General features: G+C 40.5%; 1 protein-coding gene across 1 annotated transcript; it reads left to right on the top strand.

Moving 5' to 3' along the window:
- Positions 1–7,963: 7,963 nt before the first annotated feature.
- Positions 7,964–8,353, top strand: LOC110892746 (putative uncharacterized protein DDB_G0290521). Its single transcript, XM_022139895.1, has one exon. It carries the CDS (start codon positions 7,964–7,966, stop codon positions 8,351–8,353), a length of 390 nt encoding a protein of 129 aa, XP_021995587.1.
- The last annotated feature ends 4,530 nt before the right edge of the window (positions 8,354–12,883 follow it).

Here is a 12,883-nt window from a genome sequence, read left to right as displayed (position 1 = left end):
TAGCTCCGATGTATTGGCCCAGTTGTTTGTAGACAAGATTGTAGCCCTGCATGGCGTGCTTGTGTCTATTATCTCTGATAGAGATACCAGGTACACGTCACACTTTTGGAAAAGCTTCCAGCAATCCTTGGGCACGCAGCTAAACTTCAGTACGGCTTACCACCCTCAGACAGATGGACAGATTGAGCGTACAATCCAAACACTGGAAGACATGCTCCGTGCATGTGCAATCGACCTAGGTGGCAGTTGGGATAACCACCTACCATTAGTCGAATTCTCCTATAACAACAGCTACCATACGAGCATTAAGGCTGCACCTTTTGAAGCTCTATATGGTAGAAAATGTAAAACGCCCGTTTGTTGGGCAGAAGTTGGAGATGTCCAAATGACAGGACCCGATATAATATTCGAGACAACGGGCAAGATTGTCCAAATTCGCGATCGATTGAAAGCTGCCCAAGATAGGCAGAAGAGCTACGCAGATTTGAAGCATAAGCCTTTCAATTTCGAAGTAGGCGACAAAGTACTGCTAAAGGTATCACCCTGGAAGGGGGTGATGCGATTCGGTAAGAAAGGCAAACTAAGCCCGAGATATATTGGACCTTTCAAGGTAATCGAACGTGTCGGATCGGTTGCCTACAAATTAAACTTACCGGAAGAGCTCAGTGGTATCCACAATGTGTTCCACATCTGTAACCTGAAGAAGTGTTTCGCTGACGAATGACTGGTTATACCGCATACAGATGTACACATCGACGAGAGCTTAAAATTCGTTGAGAAACCTGTGTCGATCGAGGATCGACAGGTTAAGAAACTTCGCAGGAAGTACATACCTATTGTGAAGGTGAAATGGGATGCCCGTAGAGGTCCCGGGTACACGTGGGAGGTAGATTCCACGATGAAGGAGAAGTACCCTCATCTATTCCAATAAATCTCGAGGTCGAGATTTCTTTTAAGGGGGTGAGGATGTAACACCTCGAAATTTTGCGTCCAATAATGTATTGACACGTGTCTTGAGTTTACACGTGGTATTAAATACAGAATAAAGGACTAAAGTTGGCAAACATGGAAAGTATGTAAATTCGAGGGTTAAAAATGTCAACGAAGGATAAATACATTGTACAGTAACCCGAAATGATGCTCGTACCTTCAAACGGATAAATCATGGATCGTACGGAACGAAATACGGAAGAAAGTGAGAGATTACAAACTACAGGGGTTAATTGTGTCAACATGTTTAAGTTATACCTCTGAGTGACCCTTTATCATACCCGAGGCTTTGTAACAGTAAATTAAGCTCACTAGAATATACGATATAAATTTCACGAAGTTCCGTGTTAAAACGAGAAAGTTATGATCAATTTCGTATGCAAGGGGTTAGAAGCGTCAACAATGAAAGATAAGGCTTTTCGGATAGTAATTAAACTAACCGAGGACTTAACGGTGCGGGTAAAAGTCACGAGGCCCTTATTCGTAAATAATCGAGGCCCAAATCGCAAAGTTACCCCTTCAAAACCGAAAGGTCGGGCTAATAATGGCAAAAGATTTGAAAATCTTGAATTTCAGGCCTCAGGCGGCCCGCATAAGAGAAACAAGGAAGTTCAGGCGGGCCGCGAGCCATATGAAGATACGGTTCCTGACATAAGGATTCAGGCGGCCCATGTGAGCCCAGCCTGAACCTTAATGCGGGCCGCGTCAAGTCCCCAGAAGCAGAAAACTCACACAGATTCAATGTTTGAGCTTGTAACCGACCTTGGATGCATTAATTGAAGCATGGGCGCCCCCTACATGTCCCCTAACACTCTGGGACAGCTGCTGATCATCCATGAGCAATTATAGGTTGAGTTGTAATGATCTTATGCACAAAATTTCACTATAAAAGGCAATGTAGTGCACCATTGTTCATTACACCTTCAAACAACTCATCTGCTCATTTCTGGAGCTCTAAAGCATTCTTCTAACATCTCTGGTCGTGCACTAAGCTTCTGTAAGTTTGCCTAACCCTTTGTGGTTTAGTTTTTGCATAGTTTAGCTTAAAAGTCAATCCGTCGTAATTAACGATTGACTTTACGATAAATCACAAATGGTCCAGTGGTTTGTCGAATCAAAGTTAGTTATATGTTGGTAATCATGTGGGCTTTAAACCCCAGAAAGGGCAGTCTCTGATTCCCACTCTAACTAGTTCGAATGTCGAGTCAAACGTGCTTAGGAAAAGTCAACAGAATGCTATTTTGCGAATTTATGCATAATCAGTAATATAGATGGCGTGTAACCTGTTCTAACACTCATAAAACATGATAATAAGTATATTAACTAGTCTAAGCTTGTTGATCCGACCATTTACTGTTTTGACCCGGTTCGGAGCCGAAAGTCGCAAAACTTTGACTTTTGCTTTGACTTCAGTTCTGACCCGTTAAAGTATGATTTAGATATGCCTTAGGACTCTCTTAGGACTAGGTTACATGATGGTATAACCCTCTGTGACCGGTTCGTTGTTTGTCCGAGTCTTTCACACCCTTCCGTTAAATGCTTAAAAGTTGACCGTAACGCCCTTTTCAATTTAAAACGAGAATTTCGGACATGTGAAAGGACCATAACCTTAGTTACTGATTTCTAAGCATGTCCCTAAAATTTCACGTCAATCCGAGGTCCAGAATAGGAGTTATGCTAAATAGCGCAATTACGGAAACTTTAGTAATTAAATGGCGCAATAAGCATAACGCCTATCTAAACCCAGATTTCGGCACCAAACCTTTTACCCACTGACGTAAAATAATATTTGGAGATTTTTAAAGATTTTTAATGATTTTTACCCTGCTCATAACCTGCGGTTATGGCATCGGTTCGGTAAATACCGAATATACCCTTTTCGAACATAACTTGAGTTCTACAAAGTATTTTGACCCGATTCCAGTTGCTACTGTTTTTAAATAATAAATAGAGCATTTTGGACTTTATAAACTGATCGGAAAACTCAGATTTCCTGTAGAACTCAGAAACCTCTTTTATGATCTTTAAAATGACCGAAATACCCCTACGGGGCTCATATTGGATTAAAACTCATTACGGGCATTATGGAAGGTATCCTACTGGTACCACAACTTCTTTAAAGCATATTGACTTAGGAAATTTGTGTAGGACTCTTACGGTTAACCGTTACGCCTTTTGCGCGCACGGTTCAGCTTATGTAACTAGTTTACATAAACTAGCCGAAACGGGTCAAACCTTATTGCTTTGACCTCAAAATCCAGAGTGTGACTATATTACCCATATAAAAAAAGTCTTCAAACTTGTCGGGTCTGAATCACATTCCATTCCCGGTTTTCGCCTTACCCGCGATTAAACCGTAAATATCCTTTGAAACTGACCGGTCTAAGCTAAGGCTAAATTAAAGACCCGTTAGGATTCTAATAGGTTGATTTAAACCTTCGTTCCAGAATAGGAGACCAGTAAAAGAAACTTGCATTGTTTATTAAGGATTTATACTTGCTCAGGTAAATACTTTTAACTTATTTTTCCGTTATACGGGCTTGGGTTACGGTATTTAAAATACTGCTTGGTCGGGCAATTGACCCCAACTCATTAGTAGTTGAGTATTATCAATGTGACCCGTTTAAAAACTTGTTTTGTTGGCTTTACGCCTTTGGGAGCTTAATGACCATGTCCCGGATATCCTTGGCATCATTTTACGAAATGGCCATGACCCCGACACACGGGTGTAGGCGTACACCCGTAATGTGTCTATATTATTAAAGGTATAACCGTTGGTTTTCCCGCCACGGCTTTATGCTTAGTGGCGTGTCTTTTAACCTTTAACCCGGCACGACCCGGGCGACCGAACGCATAGTAACATGTAATTCTTTTACAAGATTTAATCATAAATTATCCCAAGTTATAAAGAGTTTGTGCCTTGTGCATTCAAATCAATTTTATTAAACATTTTACAAAAGTGTCGGTTGAATGTATTTACCAGTGTAAACTGACGTATTTTCCCTAAAAAGATTAAATGCAGGTTCTAAGCGTAATTGGCTGGATATTTCTCCTTAGCATCAATAAAGAGTCTCGCAAGCCTAAGATGCCTACGTCTGTTGAACAATACCTATATTTTAATTTGATCCCCTGTGGATTTTATTTCAACGATTGTGATATTTTGATACTACATTCAATGGTTGAAATATATTTATCTTATTGCTTCCGCTGTGCATTTATATATTGTGGTTTGACTATATTGTTGCTAACTACGTCACGGTAATCCCCCACCGGGCCCACCGGTGAAACACGTGGAAATCGGGGTGTGACATGGTGGGTTTGGATGGGGTAATAAAACTGTAGTTAACACCGACCGAAGTGAAACGATGACCCTCCCTAAAAACTGGATGGATATGTACGGAGAGACATGGGAGAGAAAACGTGTAGCTGAACCACCCTGAATGTCAGGTACGGTCTGGCTGAAAACCTAAAACTTAGTGCTCTCGGGAGGCAGCCCGAGGATGTAGAGTATTGTACATTGGTTTGGTTCGTTTTGGTGTGGTTGTGTTTTGATAGGTTCTTGATTCAATCATCACGGATGTAACAATTCAAGTGTGGGGATGTTTTGCAACATCCCCGGTGAGATATCAAAGAATCTATGGAATGCGTCTATTCTGGTTAAAGCACAACAGCAGCATCACTACAGACACATGATCAGGTGCATGTGTTTATTTATCTTACTTTGTTTTTGGTGTGTTTTGTTGTTATTGGTGGTGTGAACCTTTGTTTTATTTAGGGGATGTGTTTTGGTTGTTTTGTTATGAGTTAGCCGCTCATTTTAAAAGCACCATACATTGGGGACAATGTATCCCAAGTGTGGGGATGGGTGAGCCCGGGAAGGGATTTGTGGAGAAAGCTTGTAGAGATTGAAATGTGATTGAAATCGATGAAAATTGGTAAAAATTGAAAATTTTGAACATTTAGAAAAAAATTTCATCGCCTTAAACAAGCTAATTGGATACGAAAACCTAAAGTTTCAATCACTAATAGGCTTCTTACCGGTAGTAGACTAGATTAGTCCCTTGTCATGGTTGTCCCTTTAAGTTTCATGAGAGTAGGTTTGACAAGTGCTTTATAGGAAATGAGTCGGAAAGAGATGTCTATCTGGGGGTAACAGGTTTAAATTGCATATGCTACATGTCGTCAACCTTTTTACCTTTTCTTTGTGAGATCTTGAGCCTGTAGACGGATAGGATACAATATATGATGAATTCATTTGTTGTGTGCAGGCTAAGTGTTATTCTGTGTTAGAACTTGTGTGATTCGATGCATGCTGAGACTGTGGGTTTGACATGTGCATATATATGATAAAGGCATTAGGATTTCCCGTTACACCCTTTGTGTTTGTGCTTCTTTTGTGTTATTCACCAATTTCCCTTAGTAGCCCTGTTGAGCCTAACTACCTTTCGTTTGTTTACCCACCGTTTATTGTGAAAAACCGACCGTGATAATATTGTTATGAAAAAGAAAAAAAAAGAGAAAAATAGAAAAATATGTGAAGGAAATTGAAAAAGAAAAGAACAAAAATAGAAGTATTGTGAATATCGCATATGTTCGTGGGTAGAAACCAACCCAAAAAGTATAAGTTGTGTTTGAATAAAGTATCACGGTTTGGTTATTGTTTGTGAGCCAATTAGAATAGAAAAAGAACCTAAAAATATATTCCTACCTTTACCCTAAGCCCAAAACCCGAAAGTCCTTTTGATATGTGCCAAGTTAAGATGATACAGTGGAGGTGTGATTGTCATACAAGCTTATGATTGCAGGATTTCATGTTTGCTTTTTGGAGTGTTTATATACTAGCACATTACACGCTAGTCCAGATATTAACCCGAGAGGAGAGTACATTGTGAGGGGTGTGTAGCATGTGTTTAATTTTAAACATGTTAGTTTTAGATAGACAAGTCTTAAGTTTTTGAAAATGCATCATTTACTTGTCAGACTGTCAATCTCGATTGTGTTAGTCTATGGGATAGGTATGACTTGGGACTAAACAGGTTGAATCGGTTAAGGAGTTTAGAGGTGTTGTTGCTATGGTGACTAGTTCTAGTTGGTTTGCTTGGGGACAAGCAAAGGCAAGTGTGGGAATGTGATGGAGAGGGTAAAACCCGAGCTTTAGAGTGTTTATTTATCATGTTTTATGTGTATTTGATGTGTTTGTTTGGTTAGAATGAAGTAACTACGAGATTTTGTTGATTTGCAGGTAAAGCACGTAATTTGGTGCATTTACGAGGGTTAAAGATGAAGTTGTGAGCATAGGATGGGATGTTGCAGCTCAAGAATGAGTTTTGAAGCTTGTTCGGGTGATATAAAGGCTCACAAGTGGAAGAAGTGTGAAAAAGTGAAGTTCAGGGGCTAATTTGGTATTTTTCAGAAGTTGTGTGAAGCCTAGATATGCAAGAAATAAGAAGATTATAAGTTGAGGGGCCATTCGGTACTTATTTGGAAGTTATGTTATGCTCATATATGAGAGAAATGGGAAAACATAAAGTACAGGGGCCTAAATGACATTTGTTGAAAGTTGGTGTGAAGAAGGAAAGGGACTTGTGTATCGCGATCGTAGGCTATGAGTTGTAACTCGTAGCTCACGAGTTCTTGGTGTTGTTTGAATTATGGACAGAATTCTTGTTTCGTAAGCTACGAGTTACAACTCGTAGCTTACGAGTTGCTTATGTTCAGCAATAAAGGAAGAGAAGGACACGACCGTAGCTTATGGTTTGTAGTTCGTAGCTTACGGTTTGGGCAGATTGTTCAACAGAGTTTTGTATCTGTAAGCTACGTGTCCTGATTCGTAGCTTACGACCCGGTAATATTGAGAAACGCGAATTAAGGCCTAGAAGTCATATATTAGGGTTTGAAAAGTGGGATATCATCATCTATCATTACGGTCGATCAAGGGGCACTCCAAGACTCGATTTTCAAGGTTCTTTTCATCCAATTTCATCAAGATTCTCCATTCAATCACCGAATCAACCATGATTTCTTCATCAATTCAAGCTTTTGAAGATTCTTCGTGCGAGATGAACGGCTAAACTTTTTGTGGTTTCCTCCGAATGGAGGGTTTCTGTAAGTTAATGAATATTATGTGTTGATACAATCATTTTGACTTGGTGATCTAAGCATTTGATGCTTTTCACCATTGATTTGATTTCTTGATTGTAAACAGTTACGTTTATTTAAACCTTAATTTCTAAGCATTCAGTTCCCGAGAGTTCTAGTAATTGGGATATATTTGACATGGGGGTAGGGTTTGTAAATTGTAATTGATAATCATTCGATAACCTCCCGTTATGTATTGACCGGAGTACTTAGTCGTTGGTTATCACAATTAATTAATTGAATTTAACACCTATGTCTATGTAGGTTACGATTAAACACGTAGTTGAAGTTAACTGCAAAACCTGAAATCTGGAGGAACCGTCTTCTCTCTTATTGATTTAAATCTCAGTTTTATTTGTTAATTTAGATAATTCTCACAATCAAACAAACTGCTTTTCCAATACTGTAGTAGTTAATTAAAACTTTTCATTACAACACTTTCCACAATCCTCCTCTGGTTCGATACCCGACTTACGCTAGCTACCTAGTTTATTTCGGTTTTTGCATGTCACTAACGACAGACATTAAAATGGCGTCGTTGCCGGGGAGGCGTGCGCAAAGTGCTTAGTGTTAAGTTCTAGTTTTAGTTAAATATACAAAAATCCAAAAATAGTGTCGTTTTAGTTTGTTCTGTTTTGTTCGGATTTACGCGAGGTTTTCTTGTTTATTTTGTTTGTGCAGTTGATCTAGTAAGTGTATGCATCATACTCGAAATTCCGGGAAGTCATCACCATTAGTTTTCGACCCGGAGATCGAGAGAACAGTAAAGCATACAAAGCGAGTACTACATCATGAGAACAAGATTCTACAATCACCTATACCAACATCTAAAATAATGGAGAACTTAGCAACACCGGAGAAACAACCCGCAACTTCACAACCGCAACAATTCTCGCCAACACCTACCCAACCTTCAACAAACACTACCATACCATCACCACCACCACAGTCTACACAACCTACTTCTACATCCCCAGTACCATCATTCTCAACCTTTTTCCCAAACCTTGATAACATTCAACCAACTTCCACCCAAGCGGCCAATGCCATCCCTACCCAAGCAACATCTCTTCAATACCCAACTACAACCCAGACTGTCAATTTACAGCAGTCGTCTCCTTACGTTAGAATCATTCCTGATGGCACTCCATCACCGATTCAAACTCAAGCACCTAATGCAACATCCATTCCGCCAGCCACTCGACCGGTATGGCCATTTTTATAAATGGGGAATGGACATCGTTGGCCCATTCCCACCAGCCAAAGGTGGAGTAAAGTTCTTGTTGGTGGCCATAGACTACTTCACCAAGTGGCCTGAGGTTAAACCACTTGCAAAAATCACGGGCAAGCAAGTCATTGACTTCGTTTGGGAATACATCATTTGTCGCTATGGATTGCCGGAAGTGCTTGTCACCGATAATGGAAAGCAATTCGCTGAAAAGCCCTTCAGCGTTTGATGCAAAGAATTCAGAATAGCTCAGGTTTTCAGCTCGGTGGCATATCCATAATCCACCGGTCAGGTTGAAAGGATGAACCGAAGCATAGTTGAAGGGATCAAAGCCAGATTGGGAAGGCATGAAAGCAATTGGTTTGAAGAATTGCCAAGTGTTCTATGGGCCATAAGGACAACTGAAAAAACAAGCCACAAAAGAACACCTTACAGCTTGGTGTTTGGATCTGAGGCCGTGATTCCAGCTGAAGTAGGAGTTGTAACACAAAGAACGGTCAACATGGATCCCGAAGCAAACCAAAAAGAGACCATGTTGAACTTACAATTCCTAGAGGAAGCACGAGACCAAGCTGCAATCCAAGAAGCCAAGTACAAACAAATGATGGAAGCCTATTACAACAAAAGAGTCAAGCACGAACGCTTCAAGCTAGGAGACCTGGTGCTTAGAAACAATGAGGCTAGTAAAAAAGAGAACCAAGGAAAGCTCGGCCCAAAATGGGAAGGGCCCTATACAATCCTTGAGGCACATAAGGGCGGATCCTATAAGCTAGCCGACTCAAAAGGTAAAAAGCTTCCAAGACATTGGAATGGAAAAACCCTCAAGAGGTTTCACGTCTAATCAAGAAATTTTGTTTGTATTTCACAAGTTGTATTTCAAGAGTTGTACTACGATCACCTTTTGTAACACAATATCTCTTGAATGAATGATAATGTTTTTTCAAATTTGTCTTTCTATCCTAAAATCAGGTTGAGAACCTAGCAAAGAACTCCATGGCAAGGGTCATGTAAGGGGATGAGCTCCCAGGCCATATCGCTCAATAGGTTCAAGGGTTGAATGGACCTATATAAGGGGTGAGTTCCTAAGTCAATACAACTCCATGAGACTTGTAATTAAAAACAAGGTTGTCTCATAGACGGGTACGAACAACCTACACCAAATGTTCCTTAAGCCTTTGAAAAATTATCAAAAAACAGGCTTACAAAATGAAATCAAACTAAGGAAACTAATGAATAGGATAGGTGATATGTCTTCTTGTTAAAAATACCAAGGCTAAGTGACTGCAGCACTGAACCCTTTAAGGTATGAAAAACATAAAGACAACACAAACCCAACAAAGACAAAACCACAAAGATAAGAAATAATTCAAGGAACAATGCAACAACACAAGTGAAAAAGTTGCACACAAACCAAACTAAAAAATACAAACCAAGATATCAAGTCATAAAACTAAAGTAGTAACTGGAAGCCTTGAAGGTTTCAAGCTGCATACATTCGAGCAGCCAGAAGCCTTGAAGGCTTGAAGCCAACCAAGCTGCCTTACCAAAACAGGCACAAGCACAAAAAACATAACACAAGGCAAATAATAGAAACTTAGTAACATAACAAAAGAAGCCTTAAAGGACTTCCGAACATTCAAACAAGTTAAAACAAGCCCTAACAACTTGTAAACCTTGAAATTGTCCAAATGGCCATCAAGGCCAAACCACAACCACAAAACAGGAACCTTAAGGGTTCCTGCAAAACCTAAGATTGTTCAAGTTAACATACAAACCATAAATTGTTTTCAGGGGTGCTAAGAAAGCTACGAATGTTTATCAAGCATCAATAGAAGGCTTAGAAGCCCCAAAACCGCTACCTTTAGCCTTTTTGGTCTTCTTCGATTTCTTAGCCTTTGAACCACCCTCACCACCAACTGCTGAACCTTCCAAACTCGCATCCTTGGAAGCATCAGGCTCTCCTGAAAAAGTGTCCTCGCTGTCTCCGGAATAAGATCGCTTTCTTAAAAGGGAACCGAGCACTTCGGCACAAACTTTTTCGTTAAGACCATCTGATTTTAGCTCCTGCAAGACAGAAAGGGGCTTACCAAAACAAGTAGAAACCTAATTAACATACGGGTAGGTCAGCCTTTCCATCTGCTCAACAGAACCCTTGAAGACCTCAGAAGCTTCAGGACGGTATAGGGGAGACTTTTCCAAAGGATGACCAGATCCATGAAGCTTGTAACCGGCAATGAGACCTTGATGCTTCCCCAAGTTGAGAAATTTGGTATAAACTTCACCAGGAGCAGAGTTGAACTCTTTAGAGTGAAGAAGGTAGGTAACAACTTGGTGAAAACCTTGCTCAATCAACCATTGGTTATCACCAGTGGCTTGAGCAACTGAAGCCTTCAGGCCTTCTTTCTCTTCATCAAAGGCTCTCTGTTGAACAGTCAAGGCCTCCCTATCAGCCTTTAGCTTCAACCGGTCAGCTTCAAAGCTTTTCTTGAGATCATTTATCTCAATCTCGTGCCTTCTAGTCAATTCACCCACCTTTTTGACCCAAGCTAACTCCTTCTCTGAAAAACCATCAATCTCCTTCTTCATGGCGGCCATGGAGGCTTTCATCTTGTCTTTCTTCTTGGAAGCATCTTCATACTCCTGCATACCCTTGGTAAAACGGTAACACCTTCGGCCAATAAGGCCTGAAGATTACAGGAGCTTAACATCAGTCTCGAGATGAAATGATCAGCCTCCATTTCAGAAATGGACTCCGGACACCGGGAGGAGCAAAATGAGCCAGTACCTCAGCACAAACAGCCGGATCTTTGAAGCTATCTCCAACTTTTACACCCCAGTTGGGAATATACATCTCCTCAGCCTCTAGACCCTCGAAGCTCTCAACACTTTTGGCAGATGAACCCTGGATGGTAGGAGTGCTACCTTTCTTAACCAACTTCTTCTTCTTGCCGGAAACAACCAACTCTTTCTCCTTACCCTTTTGACATATCAACCTCAATAGACTGCTCTGTTGATACTTCAATATCGTCGCTAACATCAATGGCCTCCCAAACAGGTGGTTGATCAGCACCTTTCAAATAACGTTTTGAACGACGAATAGAAACTTTGGAACCTGGAGCCTTTGTAAAACCCTTGACATTGGGGACGTTCACATAGCCGGAACCCTCGAACCTATAATCGGATCCCCTGACAACTGCGTCTTCACCCAGAGTAGCAGCAACATCATCAAAAGAAACATCGGAAGTATCATCACTCTTGATAAAATCGAGTGCAGACATGACTACAAAATAAACAAAAACGAAACATATAAGCAAGCGAAAAACAGGAACATAACAGCACAACAAGAATAAATGCATACCCTGCCCATCTCTTAAAAGCACCGGGTCTCGATCGCGTTTTCCCCACAACTTACTAAGACACAACAACACCAATAAATGCTCGGGAAAGGGACGAAGCCTAGAAGGGCATTCCCTAAGAGTTTCTAGAAAACGAGCATTTATATCAGAGGCAGAAGGCTCAGGTTCATTCAAAACGGCATCCGGGTGCCTCCAAACAAGTTTAAAAGGAACAATTTCCTCGGACACCCAGAAGAACCGGTCCTTCCAGACACCAAGGCTAGAAACCATAGACGAAATCAAGCAAGTATCAACTTGAGACGTCTCGAAGGTAAACCAGTCACCATTCTTAGCCAGTCGGAAAAAATGACGGAACGATAAAAGGGTTGGATCATACCCAGAAGCCCAACACAAAACTTCAAAATGTAAAACCCTAGCCAAACCATGATGATGAATCTGGCCAAAAGATATACGATAATACTCCAGGATATTCAAAACAAAGTTCGAAAATGGGTGACGAAGGTTAGAAAACTCGAAATGGCGACAGTAGAGAGCAATGGATCCAGGGGGACATTTATCAATCGAAACGTCACAAGCCGGTGCAACCGGTTTAAACTTCTGCCCAATCCCCCATTCCATACAAAACAATTCGACCTCCTCTTGAGTCAATCGAGAAAATGATTTCGCTAAATCTTTACGAGCACCCATGATATAAGAAAATAAGCAGAAAGTAAGCAATCGGAACTAACCTGATTTGAAAAAGGGGAAAACGTGAGAGAAAGAGAGCAAATGATGTTCTTCTGTGAAAGTTATTGTAAATTAATGAAAAGAAAATGATATAATTAAACGGAGGAATTAAAACCGCCGCCTGACACAAAAGAAAAACTGCCATAAGTCATATAAACTGTCTTGTCAAAATTCAAAAATCAAAAAGCTCAACCGTTTTCAACCTTTCAAGCTTCGAAGCCTTCAAGCAAAATAAAACACATGTACTAAAGTCAGAATCATTTGTTCTTATGCCCAAAAGCCTTTGACTTGGGGGGCTGATGACGGGAGTAGCCCAAGACCAAATAAAGTGACTTAAATACATGAATGCTCAAAAGGTTAAAAGGTTTAAGGGTTGAAAACCCGGGAGGCAAGATAAAGCAATACGTGAACAGTAAATGGTCACATCTCTGATTGCCTCACCAAC

Source organism: Helianthus annuus, chromosome 12 (assembly GCF_002127325.2).
Source record: "Helianthus annuus cultivar XRQ/B chromosome 12, HanXRQr2.0-SUNRISE, whole genome shotgun sequence".
Lineage (NCBI taxonomy): Eukaryota > Viridiplantae > Streptophyta > Magnoliopsida > Asterales > Asteraceae > Helianthus > Helianthus annuus.
This window is presented reverse-complemented; position numbering and strand designations above follow the sequence as displayed.